The sequence below is a fragment of the Gadus morhua genome, chromosome 11 (assembly GCF_902167405.1).
Source record: "Gadus morhua chromosome 11, gadMor3.0, whole genome shotgun sequence".
NCBI classification, from domain to species: Eukaryota; Metazoa; Chordata; class Actinopteri; order Gadiformes; family Gadidae; genus Gadus; species Gadus morhua.
The window spans coordinates 22379471-22404013 of NC_044058.1; the positions used below are offsets into that span (position 1 = coordinate 22379471).

Sequence of the window (24543 nt, forward strand, 5' to 3'; positions counted from 1 at the left end):
GGGGCGGGGAGGGGGGCAGGGTGAGGATCAACAACGTCAGAGTAGATACACACCTTACTCAACGCACACATCGGCCATAAAAAGACACAAACACACAACACAAACACACACCCGCACGCCTCGGGCCATAAAGACACACACACCATGGCCATGAAGACACACACACGCCATACATACTTAGGCCATAAACACGCACACACACACACACACACACACACACACACACACACGCTACGATTCGCCCTAGCAGGGACTAGCGGTGCTGTCCCTCACCTTGCTGTCGTAGTACTTCTCCCGTTTGTCGGTGAGCACCGAGCGGATGACGTTGCCGGCGTACTCGATGACCATCTCTCCAGCCTCGATGTTCCGTTTGCAGAAGAGGCCGCGGCCGTGGATGGCAGATCTGGGAAGGGGAACCGGGGGTAATCGATCAGAAGAAAACAGCATCTCAAGCAATGGATCCCAATTGGTCTCTTTGTAAATGGATTGCATTCATACCGCGCTTTTCCAACCAGTGGCCCTCAAAGCGCTTTACAATATTGCCTAACATTCACCTATTCATGCACACATTCACACACTGACGGCGGAGTCAGCCACGCGAGGCGATAGCCTTGTGGAGCAGTTAGGGAAGCAGTTAGGGTAAGGTGTCTCGCTCAGGGACACCTCGACACTCAGCTAGGAGGAGCCGGGGATCGAACTAGCGACCTTGCGGTTACCAGCCAACCTGCTCTACCACCTGAGTCACATGCAGCACATTTATCATTTGCTTATCAACACATTGCGACGGATTTAGTATATTTTTGTACAAAGACACGATTGGATGTTAAAGATGAGCTGGTCTACTCTAAAGACACACACCAGCAGAGGAGAAGGAGATGCTGACCTGTACACTCCTACTGCCTCCTTGGATGTCTTCTCCAGATGTCTGAAGCGCATCGCCATGGGCAGCTCCAGGCTGGTGGCTCTCCTAGGTGGGGACAAAACACAGGACACCAGCTCAGTATGGTTCTAGAGGACAGAACTCTAGCTCAGTATGGTTCTAGAGGACAGAACTCTAGCTCAGTATGGTTCTAGAGGACAGAACTCTAGCTCAGTATGGTTCTAGAGGACAGAACTCTAGCTCAGTATGGTTCTAGAGGACAGAACTCTAGCTCAGTATGGTTCTAGAGGACTCTAGCTCATGATGGTTCTAGAGGACAGGGCACTAGCTCAGTAACTAGTCTGATAGGGTTCTAGATGACAGTACCCTTGTCTGATATTGTTCTAGAGGACAGGAAACTAGCTCAGTAATGGGTCGGATACTATCTAATACATATTATAAATCTATAGAACTGTATGATGGGGGCTCCATTGAACCCGTCCCTCACTCCGGCTCCGGAGAAAACCTTGGACCCGTACCTGGTGGACTTGAGAAGGACGTCGTCCTCCTCGTCGTCGTAGAGCTCGATGTCAGGGAGCTGGCGGTGTTGAGAGGCCAGGAAGTTGAACATGTCAAAGGTCGACTTCCTGTTGAAGGAAGACAAAGTAAACACTCAATAAAAAGTTTTCCGTTGAACGGTTTCATGGCCTGTAATTAATAAATTCACGTTTATTAATATTTAGGAGAGCGTTTTGTTATTAATGAAAGATTCATATAGAAATAATCCAAAACCACAAAAACAAGACTCAACCGGTAGAGGTTGGTGTGATGGAGAGATCTGAGTGGGCGAAAGGTATAGAGCAAGAAACAGCCACATCCTGTTAGTTCAAGGAGTCATGGGTGAGAATTGAGTCAGCTTCAAAGCTTTTCCCTTTGTAAACGTCACTATAAACAAACACGCTTTCATTTAAGAGGTAGATTCTTGGAACTAGATTATTTTGGAACTCTTTGGAATTCTTTGGAACTTTCCATTGTGCACAGAAAGTGCACAATACGGCTCATCAGGTATTAAAAGAATAAAAATATGTTGAAAACATAATTGAGTTACAGGGGTAGGGTAGGACATATGAGGTAGTACGGTTGCGAGGGTACAGCTGGGGGTGTACAGGCATGAGGGTAGAGATGAGCGTTGGACCACGTACCTCAGGTAGAGCTCCGAGCGGGCACAGCCGCTGGGGTTCACGGGCAGGTCGTCCTCCTGGTTGAACTGCTTGAAGAAGCGGAAGTTGTGGCGCTGGCAGCGGCCGGCTCCCTGCAACTGCTCCACCAGGAACACCACCGCGTCGTGCACCAGGCCCAGCACGCGGGCGCCCGTCATCCCAGAGAAAGTGAGCTGCCTCAGCCTGGCGATGGCGCGCGCCTCCTGCACGCCCTCCATGACCGCCTTCCACGCCACTGCGGAGTAGGGAGGAGGACGTCAGTGTCACAGAGTGTCGGGGTCAGCCCGGCTATTGCCAGGCCAAGATCAAATCGTAGATTGCACGTTGGTCTGGGGAGGCTGCCGTCATTTTCTTCAGCACAAGAGGCGTGATCAACGGGCCTAGTTCAACTGACGCTGTACACAATTGGCTGCTCGCCGTCGCTTCCCTGTCGTCATGGTGTTAAACCAGCCAATAGCGCGCCAGGGAGGGAAGTCAGCTTGGTTATTGGCTTCCGCAAAAACGTATCGGAAGCAGAAAGAAATGTATTGCACTTCTCAAAACTCTTCTGCAGGGCGAATTCAAAATCGCCGGCAGAACGGGCTGGGGGTACCCAGTCTATGTCGGGGTCACTGAACGTGTGCAATGGGTTCCCCCACTGCAGGAAACTTGGAACCAGTGGGTGCACGTGTGGCCATTCATTCATTCATTGATCATTGATTCAATGATAAAAGACGAGTTGGTAAGAATGATATCGTATTCGTTTAGACTCCTATTCTGCACCAAACAATGCATTCATCAGTATTTGCAGGGTAAAAATGTATAGATAAAATACTTCAACAAAACGTATTGACTTAAAGGACAATTCCGGAATTTTGAACATTGACCCTTTCTGGTTTGTCTAGGATGAAATAAAGTGGTCAACACTGAAATTTCTTATATTGGTCCCGTCTCCAGTATTTGGCTAATTTCGAATCGACCCTGCCTGCTTCAGGCTTGTGAATGCCCACAGAATGCTGGCTGTGGGCATTCACAAACACCCCATAACCTTCGTTTTCAGAAATGTGAAACTCATCGAGAGGTGAGTGGTGTTCGTTGATGTTCCTCATCAAGTATCGTAGCAAAATACAGTTTGTGTCGTGTTTTATTTGGCATTTTGTAAATCTGCATTTTGTAAATTAAATGGAAACCGGGCCAGAACCGGAAACGGGGTACGTTGTAGTCTTTTCACTTGGTTCTCCGTATCAACGGAAGGGCTAGAAACAGGAGAAAAGACTCCAACCACTCCCCGTTTCCGTTTCCAAAATTTCGGTGTTAACCACTCTATTTCATCCTAAACAAACCAGAAAGCTCAATGTTCAAAATACCGGAATTGTCCTTTAATTATCATGGGCATAGGGGTGTACGGTATAAACGGTTTAGAAAGCACCCCGGTGCGAATTTGCGCTACGTTATGGATTTTGACGTTACCGTGTGACCGGTATACAGTGTTGTGTGTAACGCGTTACAAAGTAAGTAACAAGTTAATACAGTAACGTAAATACCTTTTCCAGGTAACAAATGCTACACAAAACTAAAAAAATATGGTAACGAAACGTAGTTCCCTTTTCAATTCGGCGCAATATTACTTTTCCCAGGGACAGATTTTACAGTGATACTGCCAGTGCCTTCTCAGGCAGTATGCTATTGTGCAAGCTTTCTTTCAACACCGTAGGAAACAGCTGTCTCTGCATCTCTTCCACAGACATTGCTTCCACCGGCATTTTTCAAAGCCAGTCCTTACGACCAAAAAAGCCAGCGGTTGAACGAGATAACAAACACTGTCACTGTTTACCTGTGTAAGGACCAGAGCCGGACAGTAACGGAGTACATTTACTTGAGTACAGTACTTAAATACAATTTTGAGGTATCTGTACTTTACTCGAGTATCATTTTTTGGGAGTACTCATGACTTTACTCAAGTACATTTGAGAGGCAAATATTGTACTCTTTACTCCGTTACATTTCTATCCATAACAGTGAGTACCCGTTACTCCTTCTGAAAAATAAAAGGAGAAAAGAGAAATCACGGAAACCCTCAATTTGTTGTTTCCCTCTCAAACGTGATTCCCTCTCAAACTGATTAGGACAGCCTTCAGCCTATCAGCAATCACCTTCGCTTTCCGCCAAAGCCAACTCCATGGTCAGAATTAGATGAGAGACGATTGTTGATTTGATTGATAAAAAAACGGAGAAACTCACATACATAGAATTGTTAGCTGAATTTTCTTTTCTGACATTGCATATTTATGTAAGCTGAGCAATTGTTTTTATGTTCTTGAGTATACTGTTATACTGTATACTATTGTGCTATTGCCATGGTAAAAAGATGAAAATTACTTGATTTTACTTTCAATTCCTTTTACATTCTCCAAGGTGTTAACATTTTTCATAACTCCATGTAGGACGTTTCTATACGTAAATGTAAGCACTGTGGCAGTAGTAATGCAATATTTAGAAAACATACTCTTGTACTCTTGATTAGGGCTGCAACTAACGATTATTTTGATAATCGATTAATCGGTCGATTCTTTTTTCGATTAATCGATGAATCGGATAAAAAAAAAATAAACGTTTGTAAATGCCGTATCTTTATTCAAAAAATTACTGAACATTACTTTCTGAACATAAAAAACTGAACATAAATTCACGGTGCAGACCTCAGAGTGCAGGTTATTGCTTGAACGTCCCTGAGCTATTAAAAGTCATTAAATGATGGAAAAATATTAGAAAATTGGAATAACACAAAAAAAACATACAATGTATGATATATATATATATATATGATACAAAAATGAAAAGGCTCCTTTCTTTTATAAAGTGCACAAAATTTGGTTTTCAGTTTTCAGTGAACTACCTAGAACAAGGCACTGTTAGAACAATAAATAAATGATAAAAAATAAAGAAAAATGCAAATTACTAATCTGTCCACACTGTATTTGTTTAAACATTGACATTAACGTGGTCTTGCTTGTTGCTCTATCAAACACACAAACTCACTGTTCACTTAACAGTTTTTGTCAGGAATTTTGCATTGCAATGCAAAAATGTAAGCATGTCTACATGCTCCTGGCTAAGGCTGGCTCTCTTCTTTGAAGCTATGTTGCCTGCGGCAGAGAACAGCCGCTCTGATGGTGTTGAGGTGCCAGGGATGCACAAGTAGGACTTGGCTAGCCTGGCCAATATTGGATATTTGCCCTCGTTAAGTCTTCCACCACTGCAATGGGTTGTCCTCCTTATCAAGTTTTTTTTCTCCAAAGTATCCGAGGACTTCTTCTCGTACTTTTCTGTTGACATCATCATCATCATCATCATCATCTCCGCTTAATCCATCCCCTTCTTCACTGCTGGAACCAAGGAGTGAATGAAGTAGAGTGGCAGGAGGTGTTGATGTAGAAGCTTTATCTGTGGAAGTGACGGGCTGCTGCACATTCATCTCCATCTCTCCAAGTGCCAGTCTTTGCATTTTGGTCTGAACACAAAGGATTTCTTCAGGGGAAAGAAACTTCAGTTTCTTAAACCTTGGGTCAAGTGCTGATGCAAGAATCACTGTGTTTGCTGCTGTGTCTGAAAAGGAAGTCTCCCTTTCCCATCGCTCCTGGAGCTGCTTGGTAGCAGTGAGTTGAAAAGCCTGCAACGGGCCCGACTCGTAGGCAGCACTCTCGGTGGACTTCAATAGCCCCTTCACAAGAGGAGGTATTGCAGATATTGTGGTGTATTTCTCTGCACTCATGAAGACAGTGGCACATTCAAAAGGCTTGAGGGCTTTTAAAAGTTCTTCTAGCAGAATCCACTGTTCTGGTTTCAAATCAAGGTACCTTTTTCCTTTCTTTGTGACAGAGATGTCAGACAGTGTTGCTGTTACAGGCCATCTTTGCTCAATCAGTCGACTGACCATGTAAAAGGTGCTGTTCCACCTTGTGCTTACATCTTGCACAAGGCTGTGCTCAGGTGTGGCCATCTGTTGTTGTTTTTCCCTTAGCTTACCGCTGGCTAGCTCACTTTTTTTAAAATGTTCCACGAGACATCTTGCAGCTCCAACAGCCTTTTCAATGCTTGGATGCTTTAAAGCAGCATTGATTACAAGTTGCAAGGTATGACCAGTGCAACGCACAGAGGACCATCCATTCTTCTCCTCCAGGATGCGTGCCGCAGCCACAACATTGGCACCATTATCATGGACTATGGCAATGATGTTGCTAGGAGGGATTTCAAACCTGGCTACAACTTCTTCCAACCATTCTGCGATGTTGGATCCAGTATGTCTGTCCTGCAGTGGCATGGTAGTGAGGCAGATTGACTTCATGCCCCAATCGTCTGTGATGTAGTGGCAAGTAACACCGAGGTAGGCCTCAATGGCTACACTTGTCCAAACATCAGTGGTGAGAGCAAGTTTGCTGTTGTTGCCATCGTTTAAAGCAGTCTTCACTTCATTGAATGTCTGTTCATATTTTCTCTCCATGAGCTTAGTGAAATGGGTCCTTGAGGGAAGAGTGTAACCAGGATTCAAGTTGTGAATCATCGCCCTGAAGCCGTCATCTTCAACCATGGACAGAGGCCTCATGTCAGTGACTAGCATGTTAAGGATGCTATCTGTCATGACAGATGCTTGCTGTGGTGTACATGATCTTCCTCCAATCAGGAAGTCACTCATAGTTGGTTGTTTTTTTCTGCAATGACAAAGTTAATATTAGTATGTAAAACAGTACTATTTAAATAAACTTAATATGCCTCATTGTTTTAGTTATTAATTACTGTTATGTTAAGGCCAGTAAGTAACCCAAAGATCAATTACAGACAATACACATTTTTATAATAATTATTTATTTACACTCATGCAGTTTATTTACTCATTTAAATATATACAATATGTTGATTTTGTCTGACTACAAAATGTCCTACTCACTTGCATACAGTGCAGTGTTTATTTTAAATCTCACCCGGTTTACCACAGAAAATGAACACTTGAAGCTTAATCATTTAATTATTAGCCTACCTACATCATTGTAGTATGTAAGATCGTTTTTAATAAATACAATTACAGCTTAAGCTGTAAGTGCTCTCTTAGCAAGACACACACACACACACACACACACACACACACACACGTTAGTTTAATAAACGTTTCATGCTAAAGCTGGATAACGAATACATTAACAAACCAAACGAGAGAGGAGACTGAAAATGGAAAAATGTGAGATTTTGTATTGACTTACCCTGCGGTTGAGCCCGCTTCCTCGTCATGGATGACTCCGACATGTTTTCTTTTTAAGTGCTGTATCATCACCGTGGTGCTTCCGTGCCACGCCATTTCACTTTTGCAAAGATTGCAACAAACACACTTTTTAGTTTTATGTATTGTGAAGTGCTCCTACACTTTGGAAGATTTCGGTCGAACCGTTTTCTCCGCCTCCGCCATGTTTAAAAAAGAAAAGCAGTGGTCGCGCACATTCAAGCTCTCGTAGGACGCAGGCTCGCTGTGGACTGGGCACGCACGAACGAAGCATGGACCTGTCGGCGTCAGTAAACAGTTTCGCGCCTACCTAAGAGTGACGTATTAATCGCGCGACTCAACGAATCGATGACTAAATTCGTTGGCAACGCTTTTAGTAATCGATTTTTATCGATTTTATCGATTCGTTGTTGCAGCCCTACTCTTGATACTCAAGTACTTTTAAAAACAAGTACTTCAGTACTTTTACTTAAGTAGACATCTGACTGTAGTACTTTTACTTGTACTTGAGTAAAATTTAGCAAGGGGTATCTGTACTTTTACTCAAGTAAGGAAGCTGTGTACTTTGTCCGCCTCTGGTAAGGACATGGTTCCATTTCAAAATGTCAATAGAAAGGGATTTAAAGAGATGGTCCAAACACTTGATCCCAGGTACGCGTTACCTGCTCGCACACACTTCAGCCAAATTGAGATGCCAAAACTATACGTCAAGGTCCGCGAGCAAGTGGAGAAAGAAATCCATACTATTAAACATTAGTGTTTTTCAGAGATGAAAGTAACATTAGAAAAGACTTTGCAATTTTTTTTCATGCAGTATTAAACCCCTTCAGAAGCATTTTATCGAAATTAGAAGATACAATTAACATACTGTGATATAATACCGTTACCATCAATGCCTCAAGTCATACCGTGATGATATACATTTTAGTCCATACTGTACAGCCCTACATCGGTAACACACCCACATTAGATTAAGTGATGCTGACAGATTCTGAGGTGCAGGCTTGTCACATGAAAAGTTTAAGAAAAAAGGAAAATATAAAAAATAAAATAATGTGTCAAAAAAGTCCTGGTCAGAAAGACAAAACCTCTAGCCTATTTTGATTCCTCGTCGGGGTCGTGTCTAAACAACCTTCGTATGTATACAAAGCAAGCCACGCTGTTTATCTTCCCACGGAATGCGAAGAAACGTGCCGAGCGAAACAAATAACTCCGAGGGCATTGACATCTGCAAAATGAAAGGGTAGTTTCACCCCGGTTCCCCCCTGTCCTGTCCCCCTCCAATGAGAAAGCGTGCCTGACGGATGACGGGGGCAGGCCTACCCTCTATGCTGTCCGCCTCCACACTGAAGCCGTCGTCGCTGGTGATCTGGAAGCGCAGATGTGGCTGGTCTTTGTTGGGAGGGCTTTCTTCGTCCTCTTCCGATGGTAGTGGTTCGTCGTCGGAGCTGGAGGCAGCACCTAGCGCAAAGACACACAAACAAGGGCTTTAGACGATATACTTATTGTGTATTTGTGGAACTAGGGCAGGGGTTCTCAAAGTTTCGACAGCTGAGGGCCAATTTAGGAACCCAAAATTTGAGTGAGGGCCGCCAAAGGAAAAAAATTAGGCGGGAAACGCCGTCAGCATCCCAGTGGTGAAAGAAAACATTGCACCGTGGACCTCTGGGAGTGAGGTCTAAATCACGAAACTGAGGTTCATCCTTTCAAAGTAATTTACAGTCGGATTAAAACTAACAACTGTAACAGGATTTAATTGAAAGCTAGAGAAAGTCGACTTTTCTCTTTAGATTTATTTATTTTTGTTTAAATTAATATTGATATAATAATAAATAAAAAAAGTAAATCATTTTTTGTTTTCTTTGCTTTTTTAACTTGCATTTGTATGTCATTGCGGGCGTCCAGGAATGTTTCGGCGGGCCGCCATTGGCCCGCGGGGCCGCACTTTGAGAACCAATGAACTAGGGGTACCAAGGTACTCCTTGTGTATTAGTCGAACTAACGAATCAACAAATACGAATACACAAGGAGTATTTAAGTAATCAGATGAACTAGGGGTACCAGAGTACTTCCTGTGTGTTCGCTGAACTAGGGGTACCTGAGTACTTCCTGTATTGGCTGAAACTGAATACTTCCTGTTGGTTAGCGGAACTAGGGGTACCTGAGTACTTCCTGTATTGGCTGAAACTGAGTACTTCCTGTTGGTAAGCGGAACTAGGGGTACCCGAGTACTTCCTGTATTGGCTGAAACTGAGTACTTCCTGAGTACTTCCTGTATTGGCTGAACCAGAGTACTTCCTATGTACTATCTGAACTGGGGTTTAAACCCAAGAACTCCCTGTGTGGAGCTGAATGAGGGCTACCTGAGTACTAGGGGTGGGAATCTCTTGGCACCTCACGATTCGATTCCGATTATGAGGTCAACGATTCGATTCTGAAGCGATTATCGATGAATCTTGATGCAACATTTTTTTTTATGTACGTTTCCATTCGTGATTTTCAAAAATGTAAATATTCATCTGGGTTTCCTACTCAGAGTTTGCTAATCACTTCCTACTTTTGTGATGATCATTAAAGACATCAACAGATGACTTAACTTAACTAATATTTCATAAGAGAGAAAGCTTTTGTCACAAATATGACTTTCTTTGAACAATGCAATAATCAATGCAGCTTGCATTATAACACAATATGGAAGCATGCAAAAAATAGGTTTCAGTTTTATTTTCTTCCTAATCTTTCTTTTCTATGTCATTAAAGGAATAGCTGCTCATGAATTAGAAGGAGTTCTTGTGTCTGGCTGTGAGTTTGCGCACATGCCATGCGTAGGCTGAATTGCAATCGTGTCAAGACAAATCAGATTGGCCAATACACACTGAAGATAAAATCAATAATTTTAAAATTAAAAAAATTATCCCTCTCTGGCGAACAGAATGTTGCAGCAGGCAAAAAAATAAAATAAATCTGCATCGGGACAGAATCGTTCTAGCGAGAACCGCGAAGCATCGAAGAATCGATTATTTTTTCCCACCCCTACTGAGTACCTCATGTGAATACTTCCTGTGTACTAGCAGAACTAGGGGTAGCACTTCCTGTATACTAGCTGAACTAGGGGTAGTACCTGAGTACTTCTTCCAGTCCGTGAGCCCGCTGTGTCCGGTGGTCTCCCAGGAGGGGGGCTTCCCAGGGTCGCCCCGAGATGCTGCCAGAGCGTCCCAAGACCTGCAGGTGTAGGACCTTATTGTTACACAAGCAAAGGATATACATTTACATGAACATTTAAAGCATTTAGCACACACTTTTATCCAAAGCGACTTACAATAGGTACATTTGTCGGAAAGAAAGAGAAATGATATATCGCTGTCGGTACATTAAAGGACAATTTGTCTAGGATGAAATGTAGTGGTTAACACCGAATCTTTGTATATTGATCCCGTCTCCAGTATTTGGCTAATTTCGAATCGCCCTTGCCTGCTTCACAATGGCTGGCTATGGGCATTCACAAACACCCCATAACCTTTGCTTTCAGAAATGTGAAACTCATCGATTGATTAGTGGTGTTCATTGATGTTCCTCATAAAGTATCGTAGCAAAATACAGTTTCTGTCGTGCTTTATTTGGCATTTTGTAAATCGGCATTTTGTAAATCGGCATTTTGTAAATGAAACGGAAACCGGACCGGACACGGAAACGGATAGGGGGGTGGTTGAAGTCTTTTCGCTCGGTTCTAGCCCTACGGTTGATACAGAAAACCAAGTGATAGACTACAACCACCCCCCCATTTCTGTTTCGTGTTGCCCAAGCCGGACTGGAGCCCGCCGCTTAAAGGTGGGGGGGGCGCAGACCGGTCACAGAGCCCATAGAGTTAAAGTTGGTGGACTGTAACCTGTAAAATCCATAGACTAGGAAGTCCCCTAGTGGCCGTTAGCTGTAAAAACCCATAGATTAGCCGCACCGTTCTATAAGCCGCAGAATCCAAAAATTTGAAAAAAGGCGGGGTTTATAGTCCGAAAATTACGGTAGATTTCCCCAAATCGTTCAGCCCTAGCGCGATAGACACACAAACGTATGTTTGCCACTTTTGTAAATGCCATTTACATAGTACATTCGGATCGCATGATAGGAATAGATCTATTCCGATTAGAAATCGGATCAAAGGTGTCCATGTAAACACGGCTAGTATGTTGGATTCAGGTTAATGCAGTGTATTTAAAGACATTTCAATTCGTGGAAAAATGCAGGGGGAATATGAAAACATTTCTAATCAACCAAAACGAGCGGACCCCCTGTTGAAGACCTCTGCTCTAGAGTGAAATATACTGCTCTTGATCTATCCACTTTGTAAAGGTGAGTAAAATGCAGCTAAACGCCCCTTTTATGTGAACGCGAATTGAACCGAAAGTAGAAACCTGGATTGACAAATCGAATCCTAAGTGAGCTTCGTAGTACCATATAACTCTTATCGCGGGTTGCGTCCCTGTCGATCCAGGTTTTCCCAAGAAAGCCTGGGTATGTTCAGCGGGGTTCGTAATACAGGGCACTGGTGGTATAATTTATCCCCTTTAAGTCTACCTTAAAATCACGTTTAAAAACCAAACCCAGCCTCACCGTGAGCTGTCCGAGTCGCTGAGCCGCTCCTCCTTCATGGTGTCCAGGTTCAGCACCCCCTTCACCGTGGGGGTTTTGATGCGGACCCCGGACGCCCGGCTGCTGGCGAAACTGGGCCTGTGGTGGTCCTGGGCCTCCACGGGGGCCTCCGGCTCCAGGAAGTCAACCTTCGACTTCTTGGTGACGGTGCGGTCCGAGAGCGAGGACACCCTCTTCATGCGGACGTGGGTCCTTGGGCGCGACATCGACGACGGTTGGGGCGGCTTCGCAGCCGGCACCGGGGGTTCGATGAGCAGGCCTGGGGGCAGGACCAGCGTGGAAGGACTCAGGGTGCGGGGGCCGCTCCACTTGGGGGTGTAGTTGCTGGCCATCGCTTGGTTGATGATGGCTTGGGCACTTTCACCAGGCGTGATCGGAGGGTTCTCCTTCAAGGGCGTAGGAAGCACTGGATCCTTGACAGTCTTTGGCTTCCTGGCTGCGGTTTGCTCCTTCTTCCTCTTGGGCTTCTTGTTCTCGGGGGCCCGGCCCTCGCCCGATGCCTTCGCGCTCTTCCTCGGCTTCTTGGCTTTAACGGAGGCCGTGGCTCCGTTGCTGTTATGGGTGAGCAGATGAGCGATGGTGGTCTGGTTCTGAACCGCGGGGGTCCCGATCTGGGGGAGGGCCGTGGCAACGCTCGCTCCGGGAGCAGGGGTGAGGCTGGCGGCGCCGGTGGCAGCGGGGGTGAGGTTGCCGGCTGCGGCCAGCGTGGCCGAGAGGGCGTTGTTCTGCAGGAGGCTGGCAATCTGAGTGACGCAGTTGAACGATGCGGAGCCGGTGGTGGGCAGCTCAAAGTTGTTGCTCTCCGGGTTCTTCACAAAGATCTGGCCCAGCCGGTTCACCAGCAGCACGTGCGGCGTAGAATCCACGTTGGGACCGCCCACCTCTTTCACGGTAAGGATGGCGTGGCCGGGCAGCGCCTGGTGGACCAGGGGCTGCTGGGGCTCCAGCGCCGGCCGGGGACTGGCGAAGTTGATGGAGAACGAGGTGGCGGCTTCTTTCTGCAGGGAGGACGTGCTGTAGCCGTTCAGCAGCATGGGACCGGCGCTCGGCTGGCCCAGCGACAGAGTGGATGGACCCTGAGTCAACAGTGCAGTAGGCACAGAGGATATGGAAGGAGAGGCGGAGACGATGCTTATTGCGGTACAACCCAGCGGCTGTGCTTGACTACATGGGTACATGGGCAGAGGAACCGATCCGTATATCCCGACTGAGTGGATGGTGCTGGACGTGGCGGACAACAGGGGGTCGTTTTGAGGGACGAGGTTCAGGGGAATCTGTGTGACGTCCCCGACCGCCGTGAGGGTGGTCAGCTTGTCACAGAAGGATTCCAACGGCGGCATGGACATCGAGTCTTGTGAGGACGTCACACTCTGGAGCGTTATGTTTGGCAGAGGGGGCTGACTGAAACTAGGCAGTGGTGAAGTCATCTGTGAAGGATCGACGTTCACTGGAGACGGGTTGGGGAGGTCAGTTGCCATGAGAGACGAGGGCTGCAGGAGATCCAACAACGACCCCGGTTTACTCACGGGAGGACTGGTCAACGATAGCTCTCCGCTGTTATTCGCCAAGTGGTTCATGTAAACCGTCGACACATCGGTGGTTGGGATGTAACCGCTACTGTCAGGACCCAAGAACAGGGGCTTGGAGGCTTCAGATTGGTGGGTCTCCAACTCAGTCAACCGGGTGTTGGGAGAGGCATGGTCGCACCTTTCCAAGAGGAGCGGCGTTCCAGACAGGTCTATACTAGACCCTGGGAATAACTCCTCCTGATACACGCTCCCAGGGCCCTTCATGTTCATGGGGACGATCGAAGAGAAGAGGGTGTTCAGGTCGGCGTTTTTCAAATCCGTAAAGTCCTCGGACTTGGGCGGGTCCAGAAGAAAGGCGTCGCTCGGGGTTTGGCTCGTGGATGACATGGCGGCGGAGGGGGCGTCCGTGAGCTTGGGCAACGCTTTAGGAACCGGGCTCTCCGCGTCGGCACTGGGCCCGTTGCTCGCAGTTGGGGACTCGGGAAGCATCTTGAGGTTCTTGGCCGGGATCTGGGCGTGGCTGGAGGGCTTCAGTTTGTCCGTGTCCTCGCTGTTAGCCATGCTGGCGTCGCTCTCGGTGCCGTCGTCCACGCCGTCCAGCTGGGGGATGGGCCGGACCGAGGGGGAGGTTGGGGACTTGGGCTGCTCTCTGGAGGCGGGGCAGCTGACAATCGTCCGGGAGAAGTCAAAGTAGTGCTCCATGTCGTCGTCCGACGAGTCTTCCTTGACGGCGCAGCGGGAGTGGGACGCCACACGCGTCCTCTTGGGCGCCTCGCGGGTCCCCCTCCAGAACTGATCCTGGCCGTCGCCCTCAACAACGATCTGCCCGCCGCAGTTCATGGCCACGCCCTCGTCCAGCAGAGTCTCCTCGATCTCCAGCTCCGTCTTGAGCTCCGAGCAGAAGGCCGCGTCCGGCCCGAAGGGGAAGGCCTGGTCCTTGTGCGCACCTGACCCCCCAAGGGGCGACGCGCCGTTCGCCGCCGACACCTCCTCCGGGTCCGGCGACGCCAGGAAGTTGTGCGGCACCTCCACGGAGTCTGGCTGGCCCAGGTCGAAGGTCAGGCGGGGCCGGGGGGAGTGCTGCAGGGCGACCGGGAAGGACAGGCCCGGCGAGGGAAGGCCTTCGGAGCCTTCCTGCCACGACGACGAGTGAGGGAACAAGGCTGAGGTAGAGTGGGAAATCGTGTTCCCCGGGCAACGGATGGAGGAGGCGGCCCGGCCTCCGACGGGGCGGGGGGACGGAGAGGTCAGCAGGTTGTCAGTAGCACCGAGGGGGAAGGGGGCCGGGAGGGAGGACTTCCCGGTGGCGCGGAGCGTGATGGGCCCTGAGAGGGGGGGCGGGGGGAGGTGGGTTCGGAGCGCGGGGGCTTGGGAGTGGGGGCTGTGGCGCCGCGGCCGGCGCGTCTCTTCCAGGTCGCTTATGGTCAGGATGTGGTGGGGCTTCTTTATCTGGATCACTCCTAAGAGGACACAGGTGTTTATCAAGGTTAGTGCTTATTTTTACATTCTTGGCATTTAGGAGATGCTTTTATCCAAAGCTAACTATTTAAATTTGTCCGAGATAAGAGAAACTATACAAAATATCACTCTCAGTCCGCTAAGGATAGAACCAAGTGGCAAGCACTAACAATCGCTAGGTTAACACATTCCCCGTACACAACAAAGATAGCTAGGATAAGATGCTACACGATGCCAAGTACTATGTGATGAATGTTTATGTTGAAGAGATGGAGTCAGGGTGGGGGATGAGGTATACCTGGTGATGGGAGAGGCCGGGACATGCCACCAGCTGGCCTCCTAGCCTGGGGATAACTCGGAATCTTTGGCTTGGCTCCCTGTTCAGGCCGAGGTGGGACCTCCGTAGAAGACTGGATGTCTGCTCCGTCGGGCTCTTGGGCTTTGATTTCTATTAAAGATAAATACAGATGTAGTTAACATTTCTAAAGCCATTCCTCGATTGAAACTAAAAGGGCTGCACAAAGATTAAAGAGATGGATTCAGAAAAGAGCAGGATGGGAAATTACACGTTTGAAGCCTTTTTTATTTTTTTTTCAGATCCCCATTAGCATCCACAGCTGTGGTCGCTAATCTAATAAGGAGAAAAGTGAGTTCTAAAACAGACAATACGCAATACAAGTTAACATGTACATCAAGTATAGAGTCATTCCTGTTGTGTAGATTCCCTCAGCATTTGTTTTAGGGTTTAGTCTATATTTACCCATTCTTATGCTAATGGTATGTGAATTCCCAGCTACAATAATAGTCTGCAGGCAACCATTTAATTCCGCTCTCCACAAGCATTAACATATCACGTCGCCACACCGGCGGTCAACTCCCACGGCACACGCAAAAGTACCTGCTGGCTGCGCGGCGCGCGCTCACGAGAAACCCTCTAAAAGCAATACAACTAAAAGAATAGAGGCGCCAACAAATTAAACGTAACAATCTCCTCTCTTTAAAAATAAATATATATATTTAAATAGTAACAGTCTATAAAGTAAGAGCAACAACCAGAAATGGTTTCAACGGTCATTTGTTTGGTTTTAGTCATTAACAGTCACTCAAGCTTCCACTTTCCATCCAACAGCGCTATCAGAATCTCCTTTTTTGGTCAGACAGTCTGCCAGCTCTTCCTTTGTAGCTGACCAAAGAACATGTTGGATCCTTTTGGTTTGGTTTAGTTTTTTAATGCCACTTATTTCTAGTCTCAGTCTTTTCTCTGTCACAGACTTGGTGGACTTGATGGCATCCACAAGAGAGTAGTTGTCTGTGACACATTGGTCAGCTACAAGATGCCCTTTGTGAAATTTCCTGTGGTGAGTTCAGAGTAGAGGGATGACAGAAATATGGCATGGTCAATCCCATCAGCAAGAGCAAGTGTTTCTCCTGCCAGTGCACTCCGAACCACTGCTGATCCTCTTCGATTGCCAGCAAACAGTTGAGAATATCCCTTCCTTGCCCATCAGTATAATGAGATGCCCCCTTGTGTTCCATCGTCAGGTAGGTTTCCCATAGAAGCATCACTGAAAAAAGTTTCAAAGAGTCATCATCTCGTAAGTTCTGAAATTTTAGGGTGACAAGTTCTTACTTTAGTTTCTTTACAACTGTATTTGCTTCATGCATAGTTTGCACAGTACCATGTTTTAGGGTGGATGCAAGAATGCACGTATCAAACATGATATCTGGGCTGCTTTGTCTAGCCGCCCATAGCAGCTGACCTATCTTTGACCTCAGCTTGTCAATCTCACAGTCTGTAGGAGAATCACGCTCCAAAGCTCTAGATGAGTCCATGAGAACAGGCTGCAGATTCTTTATGCATACGTCTTGTTGCGAAAGCGATCACACTCCTCGCGTCCCACTTGAAAAGCAGTTTTGATCTGAGGAATGACTGTAGTTGCAAACAAGTGAGAGCCCCCCCAGATGAAGTCATCCACGTGACAAGCAAGGATACCATTTACACAACCTTGTTCGTCAAGCCAGTTGAAAACAGCAGGATCCACTTGTGACATTGTGGCCCCGGTTTTCAGCATTGTTGCTTTAACTTTGTTTTACCAGTAAAGCGATGCATCTGCAAGCCCATAGACACATTTGTTTAGCTTCCATACCTTTCCTTTACTTTCGAATTCAGGAGGAGGACGAATGTGAATGTTCCGAGACAGCTCCCCCTGAAGAAAAGCTGACTTGATGTCCATGGAGTGCAGCGTCCACTGTCTCTGACATATAACTGAAATGAGTAACTAGAGTGACTCCGATGAGCACGTAGAAGAGACTTTTGGAAGATCTGTAGTGTTAAATTCTTCAAAACCCCTAGTGACAAGACGTGCTTTGGGTACTATACCATCGGGTTGTTTTTTTTGTGTACACACCCACCTGCTGGACACCTGCTTTTGACCAACGTTGTTTACCTCCTCAAACACTCCATTTCTTTCCCAGTTACTGATTTCATCAAGTATTGCAATATCAAATCTACTGTGACTACACATCATTTTCATGCACGTCAGAGCATACTTCAACATTGTCCAGAGGCTCAACTTGAAGATCCTCCACCTGAGTAAGATCAATAAGATGGAGCCTCCCACTCTAATGTCAAGTGGCTGTTGGTCATCTTGATGATTGTCACCCACAGGGTCAGCAACAGTGTCAATGTCCACATCGCTGTCAATAGCAGATACATCAGTATTTCCACCCGTGTCATTTTCTGCAGGTTACTGTGGCCTTTCAGCACCAGCAACTTCACTGGAGTCAGTATTAGCCTTGAGCGGTGAATCCTGACATAGGTCCCGCCATGACGTACAAATATCATGACTCCATCTTGTCCTATCACAACTCCAGGGCCTTCCCATTCAACACAGTCCATCCTGTTGTAATAGACTTTGTCCCCGATTTCATAATTCTCATCGTTTGAACAGAGTTGCTTTCTCAGAGGTCTCCTTGTTCTCTGTGAGCACTCTGCCTCAGTGAATGCTTTGCTTGCTGTGTGTAATGCTGTTATATGTTATCCCACCGAAAGCACTGATAGTGTTGCCTTCCAAGGCAGGTGGCTTATCGACTAGTACAGATGGAAGATTTGTATTTTGTCCAAATACAAGCTGGTATAGACTGAAGCCGTGGACATTGTGCATTGTGTTCTTCGCCATGAGTGCCCAATCCAGGGTCGTTCCCCAGTCACATCTGTTGTCGCTTTTAAAATTCAACAGTGTCTCCATGAGTGTTTGGTTATGGCGCTCCAGCAAACCATTACACCAAGGGCTGTGGCCAGCAGTAGCCTTTATCTCAATATTGAAATTCTCAGCCATGTCTTGTATTTCTTCATTATTAAATTCCCCTCCATCATCACTGAAAAGCCGCTCCGGTGGACCGTGGACACTAATCCATGAATGAATGAAGTGTTTTACTATCACGCTTGGCTTCTTGGAGGTGCCGAGGCTACCAGCGCTGAAGCAACTAAAATGATCGATAATGTGAAGGTAGGTACCACACATTTGGTTCTAGTTCATGTAAATCCACTGCTAATCTCGTATCGAGAAGCCATGGGCAGGCACACAGCAGGCTTAGGCTTTGGCTTGTTGTTTCAACATGGTGGCTGCATCGTTCTCCAAGTCTAAAACAGCTCCTGCTCTCTTTAGCGAAGCTTTACTTAGTAGTAGGGCTGGGCGATTTTTTCGGTTTAAACGATTAATTTGCATTTTTACTTTGCTACGGTTTGTGAAATGGCTGAACCGAAAAATCTCGTTTTTTTTTTACGTGAAATTTGACGTGAAAGCCTTCCGCGGTTTTCGAGGAAATTGCTGTGTTTCAATCGTCCCGTGTTTCAATCGACCCGGATCTCCCCCATAAAAATGTCCACGAACACAGATAAAGAACTCATTCATAAAAAGGGTTCTACTTCAGTTGTATGGAAGTGGTTCGGGTACAAGCAATCAGACATAGAACAAACTGTTCCGTGTAAGGTTTGTAGAAAGTCAATCGCATTTTACAAGTTTTTCAGGGATGGCCTACAAGATCTTTTTTTTTCAGTTTGATATAAAAAAATCTTTGCACAATAATGACAGCCAAGTGGTGCTGATTTAATTTTTTATCCTCGAACAACTGATTGGTTCACATAGGCCTAGATTACTTGGTAATCTCATTTATTTTTATTGCGTTAATAACGAAAATATGTATTTAAATTTTGCCTTGGTCTTTTTAATTTGTTTAGAGAAAAACAGAAAAAAAAAAATCGAGGTTTAAATCGTAAATTGTCCATTAGTTAGAAAAAAATCGAGATTTTATTTTAATTTTTCCCTACCTTGGCTGGAATCTTGACCTTTTTAAAGGAGTGTACAACTTTACAAAAGGCTTGCTGCTCTCCATGTTATTATTGTCATGTCTATTCATGTGACTGCGCCTTGAGCCTGTCTGAACAAGCTGTTCTGAAAAAACAAAATCGGGCTTCCTATCAACAACATTAGAAGACTAGATGTTAATTTAGCCTCAACGGTCAACCATGACAGACTAACTTTTCATGACTTTAGTTCTAAAAGAACATTGAAGATCCAATCTTGCAGCTCTATTTAACCATGTTCGCCACTCAAAGTGCTTTACAATCATTGCCTAACATTTACCTCTTCATACACACATTCACACACCGACGGTGGTGTCAGCCATGCAAGGTGACAGCCAACTCGGAGGGAGCAGTTAGGGTGAGGTGTCTTGCTCAGGGACAGCTTGACAGCTCAGAGCCGGGGATCGACCTAGCAACCTTCCGGTTACCAGCCAACCCGCTCTACCTCCGGAGCCACATGCCGGCCGAGGCTTATTCATTGCATTATCTTTAGGTGTTCTCCACCTCGACGCAGCAGGGAGGAACGTACCAGACGGCAGGGGGGGGCTGTGAGCAGTAGTATGGTTGTGCCCTCGGTCGGGCGTCTCCTCTGGAGGGTGCTCGGGCACGGGGGGGCGCAACTCCTGAACCGTGCAGGTGTACTTACACCGTCGCAGGGGGTTCACCGTGCTCCAGTACAGACGAGAGCACCTGCGGGAGGAGAGACCACACGCATCGTCAGTCATTGGCTGCTTTCTGATCATGGCTGAACGATTAATCGAAGTCAAACAGACATTGCGATGTAATAGAACGCGATTGCAAATCTCAAAGGCTGTGTTAAAAAGTAATAATCGTGAATATGCGAGTAATATGGAGCATAACGAACTTTTAAAAGAAAAAACTAAACTAAATGCAAACTAAATCGCAATTGCAATATTGGTCCAAGTTATTAAACTGGGTAGCCGAGCCCATTGTAACGGCGATTTGAGTTCGCCCTGCAAAAGGGTCTGGAGAAGAGCACTACATCTTTTTTGCTTCCGATACGTTTTTGCGGGAGCCAATCACCAAGCAGGCTTTTCCCCCTGGTGCGCTATTGGCTGGTTTAACACAATGACGACAGGGAACGACGGCAAGCAGCCAATTGCGTACAGAGTCATTTGAACTAGGCCCATTGAGCACGCCTCTTGTGCTGAAGAAAATTACGGCAGCCTCCCGAGACCAACGGGCAATCTACGATTGAGCTTGGTCTGGCAATAGCCAGGCTTCCAAGAAATCGCAATAAGATGAATTACCATAATCGTTCAGCCCTATTCCTGATGAGACAGAGGAAAGTTAAAGGAGGTGAGTTAACTTACTGGAAGCCTACAGGAAACAGCTTATCTTTACTGGCTGACAGCTCTGTAAGTACGCCAAGCTCTTCAATCTGTAACGAGCCTGAGAGAAGGAAAAGGAAGCAGAAAGGGTTAGCGATGCTTCCTTCATCATAATGGTGTTATAGGGAGGTCCAGAGCAGGAAACTGAAGAGAGGACCCATTGTCGCTTACCAATCACCATGTTGATTGATTCTGGCTCCAGCCCCGTCAAGAACTTCCTGCGGAGGCTGATGCCCTCGAAGTCCACATAGACCCGTCTCTTCACCTCGAAGGCCTGCCCTGTCACCATCTAGAGAAGAAAGGAATGGAAAGAAGTGAGGAACGGCAATGTCCACACACAGATTCTCTTTAAATATTCACTGCTTTTAGCTTTTAGTGTTTGGGTGATGTAAGGCGGATTATGGACTACAGGAGCACTTGCTCCTTGGGTTTTTCTGTACTCCATTCCTCCAAATCACAATCAGCATGTAGCACCTGTTACAACCCATTATGTTGTTCAAAAGTAAAATCTCTGTGCTTTTAGCTGCAGAACTGCAATTCCGTTGTGGGTTTTTCTAATGAGAACCGGTAACCATTAATTTACAGTTCATGATCAACTCCTAAGTCACGGGCTGTTTCCCAAAATGCCAGTTCCAGCCCCAGACGGTCGGGGTTATCCCCCAGTAGTAGAACCAGCCCTCACCTTGCCGCTGAGGAGCTGCCGGTGCTTGTAGCAGTACACCTTCTTGTCGTCCTGGAACACACAGTGGCGGGACCGGGCGCACATGAAGTGGTAGTTGCTCTGGCAGGAGGTTAGGCAGCAGCCCACCGTGGCCCCTGTCTGGTTGCAGCGTTCGCATCGCTGTGGAGCATAAATTATCATCAAAAACAGCTCAAACCGGTCAAGTCCGGAGTTCACCTGGACTATTCTAAGAAGAGTCCAGTACCTTTATTTGTGTCTCATAGTAACGACCAACTGACCAACTGATAATTATTTCAGGTGGAAATGTTATCTTCTACTTATACTGTGTTCCATGGCTTTATTCACTTTAACCAAGTATTATCCACAGTGAATATTTCACTTGCACAACAATCTTTCTTTTGGCACAAAGATGACATCATCGCCCTTGCAGTTGTGGAGATATACTTTATTTACTTTGGGTACGTTCTTTTCTGAAAAAAACTTTTCCCCTGATCTATATTTTTCCAAGTAAAGTATTGAAGTTAGAAAATCCAGTATCGTGACTGACAACACTACTAGAAACGCGATTGTGATTATTCAGTTAGACCTACAAGAAACGTGAAAGTTCAAAAAGACATATCTTTGCTACTACCTTGGACATTTAGTTGTGTATATATTCATAAAATCATGCGGGTCTACATGTAACTGGGCGATTGCTTTAATAGGTTGCAACGGTGGACTGAAATCACTTCATAGCACGATGTGACCATTCGATAAATAAGTAAACAAAGAGAAGTTTGTTATTTTTAAACACAACAACACATGTGTGGAAGCTAACATTCAGCTACATTCTGAGCTAGGATGAGTTTTCTGAGCCCCCCAAAACCAGGCCGGGTGCCTGGCAAAAAGAGGCCCGTTCACAATTCTGATTATAATTTGGCACATTCACATTCGGGCAAGTTGAACATGACCTGTACTTGCCCGATGGGCAAGTGCTTTTGAAACCTAAGTGTCAACCGCTGTATACACATGCTAACATTTGCATATGGCGATATGTATATGAATAACGGACGTACCATCAGGCGGCCGCGGGTGACAGCGCTGTGGACGTGGAGCAGCGAGCCGTCGTCCTCCTCAAACACCTCCGCCGACCACAGGCAGCAGTTGACGTGGGCCCAGTCGTTCTGGCCCAGGTACAGCAACCGGCCCGCTTCCTTTTAGGACAGACGCACAGAAAGGCAGAGAAGTCAGGGAACAGTTTGGAAGAACAAACACGTCCCCTTTGACAGCTGCCAAACAGATTTCTGCTGCATGCTCAACAAACCGAATCACATCATAGGACTGCAGCATGCCAGGTCCGACATGTCATGCACATGATAAAGTCTATTATTTGTCAACAAAAGTTAACAAGTCCGTCAAGTTCAATCCAAACCGCTCCGACCACCAACCATCAACATCATGACTACAGAAGGAACCATGTTGTATAGCACAGCGAGAGGAGGTTTAAAGCCCGTCTAACGAGGTCTGGGAAACTCACATTGGGTTTGGCGTCTCCATACTTTTGGCACAGGGAGCACTGCCTCTCGTCTTCTTTGGACCACCCGGTGTCGAGGTCCGCCTTCGAGAGCCGACCCCGTTTACCTGCGTAGACAAAAAAACAACCCTCCATGAAACCACTGGCGAAACGCTGACGATGGGGGGGGGGGGGGGGGGGGTAACGCTCCGCGTTACCTTTGAACTTGAGCCTGGATGCCTTGCTGTTCTTCCCGTGGGTCCTGAGGGGAGAGTCGCTGGACAGCGGGGAGGCCACCTCCTCCTGCTTCACCTGCAGGGTCTGCAGCACCCCGAGGGGGGGCCGGCACGCCCCGTCCCTCCGGACGTCCTGCAGCGCCCCCAGAGGGGGCCGCGTCTCCTCCCGCTCCTGCCACTGGGCGTACACGTGCTCCGTGGTGGGGGGGTGCACCGCGTGGGTCAGCATGCCCCTGCAGCACAAACACAGCGGGTCAATACGGTAGAGGCTACACAGAGGGTCTGAGGGGCCGTCAGGAGGGTCTAGGGGGGCTACAGAGGGCTTGAGGCGGGTTTATCTTCATGTTAGATCGTTAGACCTTTGAATTTAAGTATTGTTAAATAGTATCCTTCATCCTTCAAATATGATACGTTTCTCAAATTATGTTCCTTTTGTTACAGAACCGCATTACACAGTGTTAAAGTGTAAATCTAGCAAATGATTGTCAGTGAACGAAATATATTTCAGTGAGACTTTAGAAAAAAACTTCAACGCCTGTTTTTCAGTTCAGAAATGGAATCAAAAAAGATAAAAAGATTTCAGTTGAGTAATTTCCCAATAGGCCCCCTCAAGGAACAAGTTGTACTTTTCAATGGTTCAGTATAAAAAAAGCTAAAACATATCAGTTCATTGAATCTGCCTGGATCATTGGTTCAACTTGTGCAAAGGGAAACTGAAACAGGTCACAAATTTAATTTGTGACCTGTGAAATTTAATTAACAGAATAATCTGGTAAAAAGTGCCCAGAAATAAATTATAAGTGGCTGTTTAATAATTAAAAAAATCTGACTGAATGTTAAGAAGGCTTTGTGATATTTCTTTCTCATCTTACCCATGAAAATCCCCCCACATTGTAGACCATGCCAGCTTATGACTACGCTCATGCTGGTGTGAAATCTTGGCTTGAATTCATAGAACAAGGCCTTTCATACAAACTATTCCACAGAAACTTACTCATCGCTATGGGAGGCTCAAGACAGCCATTGAAACCATATTTTTTGTTTAATCATAAAGCTCCTAAATTCCAAAAAGACCCACAGGACATGTATCCGCCATTGCATCACCACAGAAGAAGAATACTCTACTTTCAAGAGCCTTTGGCAAGAATGAATAAATGTACAACAAAGCATTCATTCTAGATTTATTTCTCTATCAAATTTAAAGTCGCCGATATGCGCCGTTTGTCAAATGAGCAGAGATTCCACGCGTGGGCGTTTGTTTGAGTCGTTATTTCCTGTATGCACTTTCCCCTTCTAATTAGGGGTCCAAGCCAACAGGTTGGATCCCTATTGTTTTTGTAAGGATTTTTAGGGGTCCAAGCCAACAGGTTGGATCCCTATTGTTTTTGTAAGGATTTTTATTATTATTCCCAGCTAGAAGTGGTACCACAGCCCAAACCGTAAATGGTGCA

At 46.3% G+C, this 24543-nt stretch overlaps 1 protein-coding gene across 2 annotated transcripts in view; it reads right to left on the reverse strand.

The window, feature by feature from the left end:
* kmt2bb (lysine (K)-specific methyltransferase 2Bb) overlaps window positions 1-24543 on the reverse strand; it is a 53637-nt gene that overhangs the window by 2662 nt on the left and 26432 nt on the right. For both annotated transcript variants that reach the window (XM_030369356.1, XM_030369355.1), the window contains exons 21-35: window positions 23075-23325; window positions 22881-22984; window positions 22420-22557; window positions 21365-21523; window positions 20854-20971; window positions 20665-20743; window positions 19860-20020; window positions 15263-15412; window positions 11939-14966; window positions 10452-10552; window positions 8654-8791; window positions 2062-2314; window positions 1399-1506; window positions 884-967; window positions 274-403 (exon numbers count right to left, since the gene is read on the reverse strand). In XM_030369356.1, coding sequence (XP_030225216.1) covers window positions 274-403; window positions 884-967; window positions 1399-1506; window positions 2062-2314; window positions 8654-8791; window positions 10452-10552; window positions 11939-14966; window positions 15263-15412; window positions 19860-20020; window positions 20665-20743; window positions 20854-20971; window positions 21365-21523; window positions 22420-22557; window positions 22881-22984; window positions 23075-23325 — 5002 coding nt within the window. The remainder of the gene's footprint in view (window positions 1-273; window positions 404-883; window positions 968-1398; window positions 1507-2061; window positions 2315-8653; window positions 8792-10451; window positions 10553-11938; window positions 14967-15262; window positions 15413-19859; window positions 20021-20664; window positions 20744-20853; window positions 20972-21364; window positions 21524-22419; window positions 22558-22880; window positions 22985-23074; window positions 23326-24543) is intronic.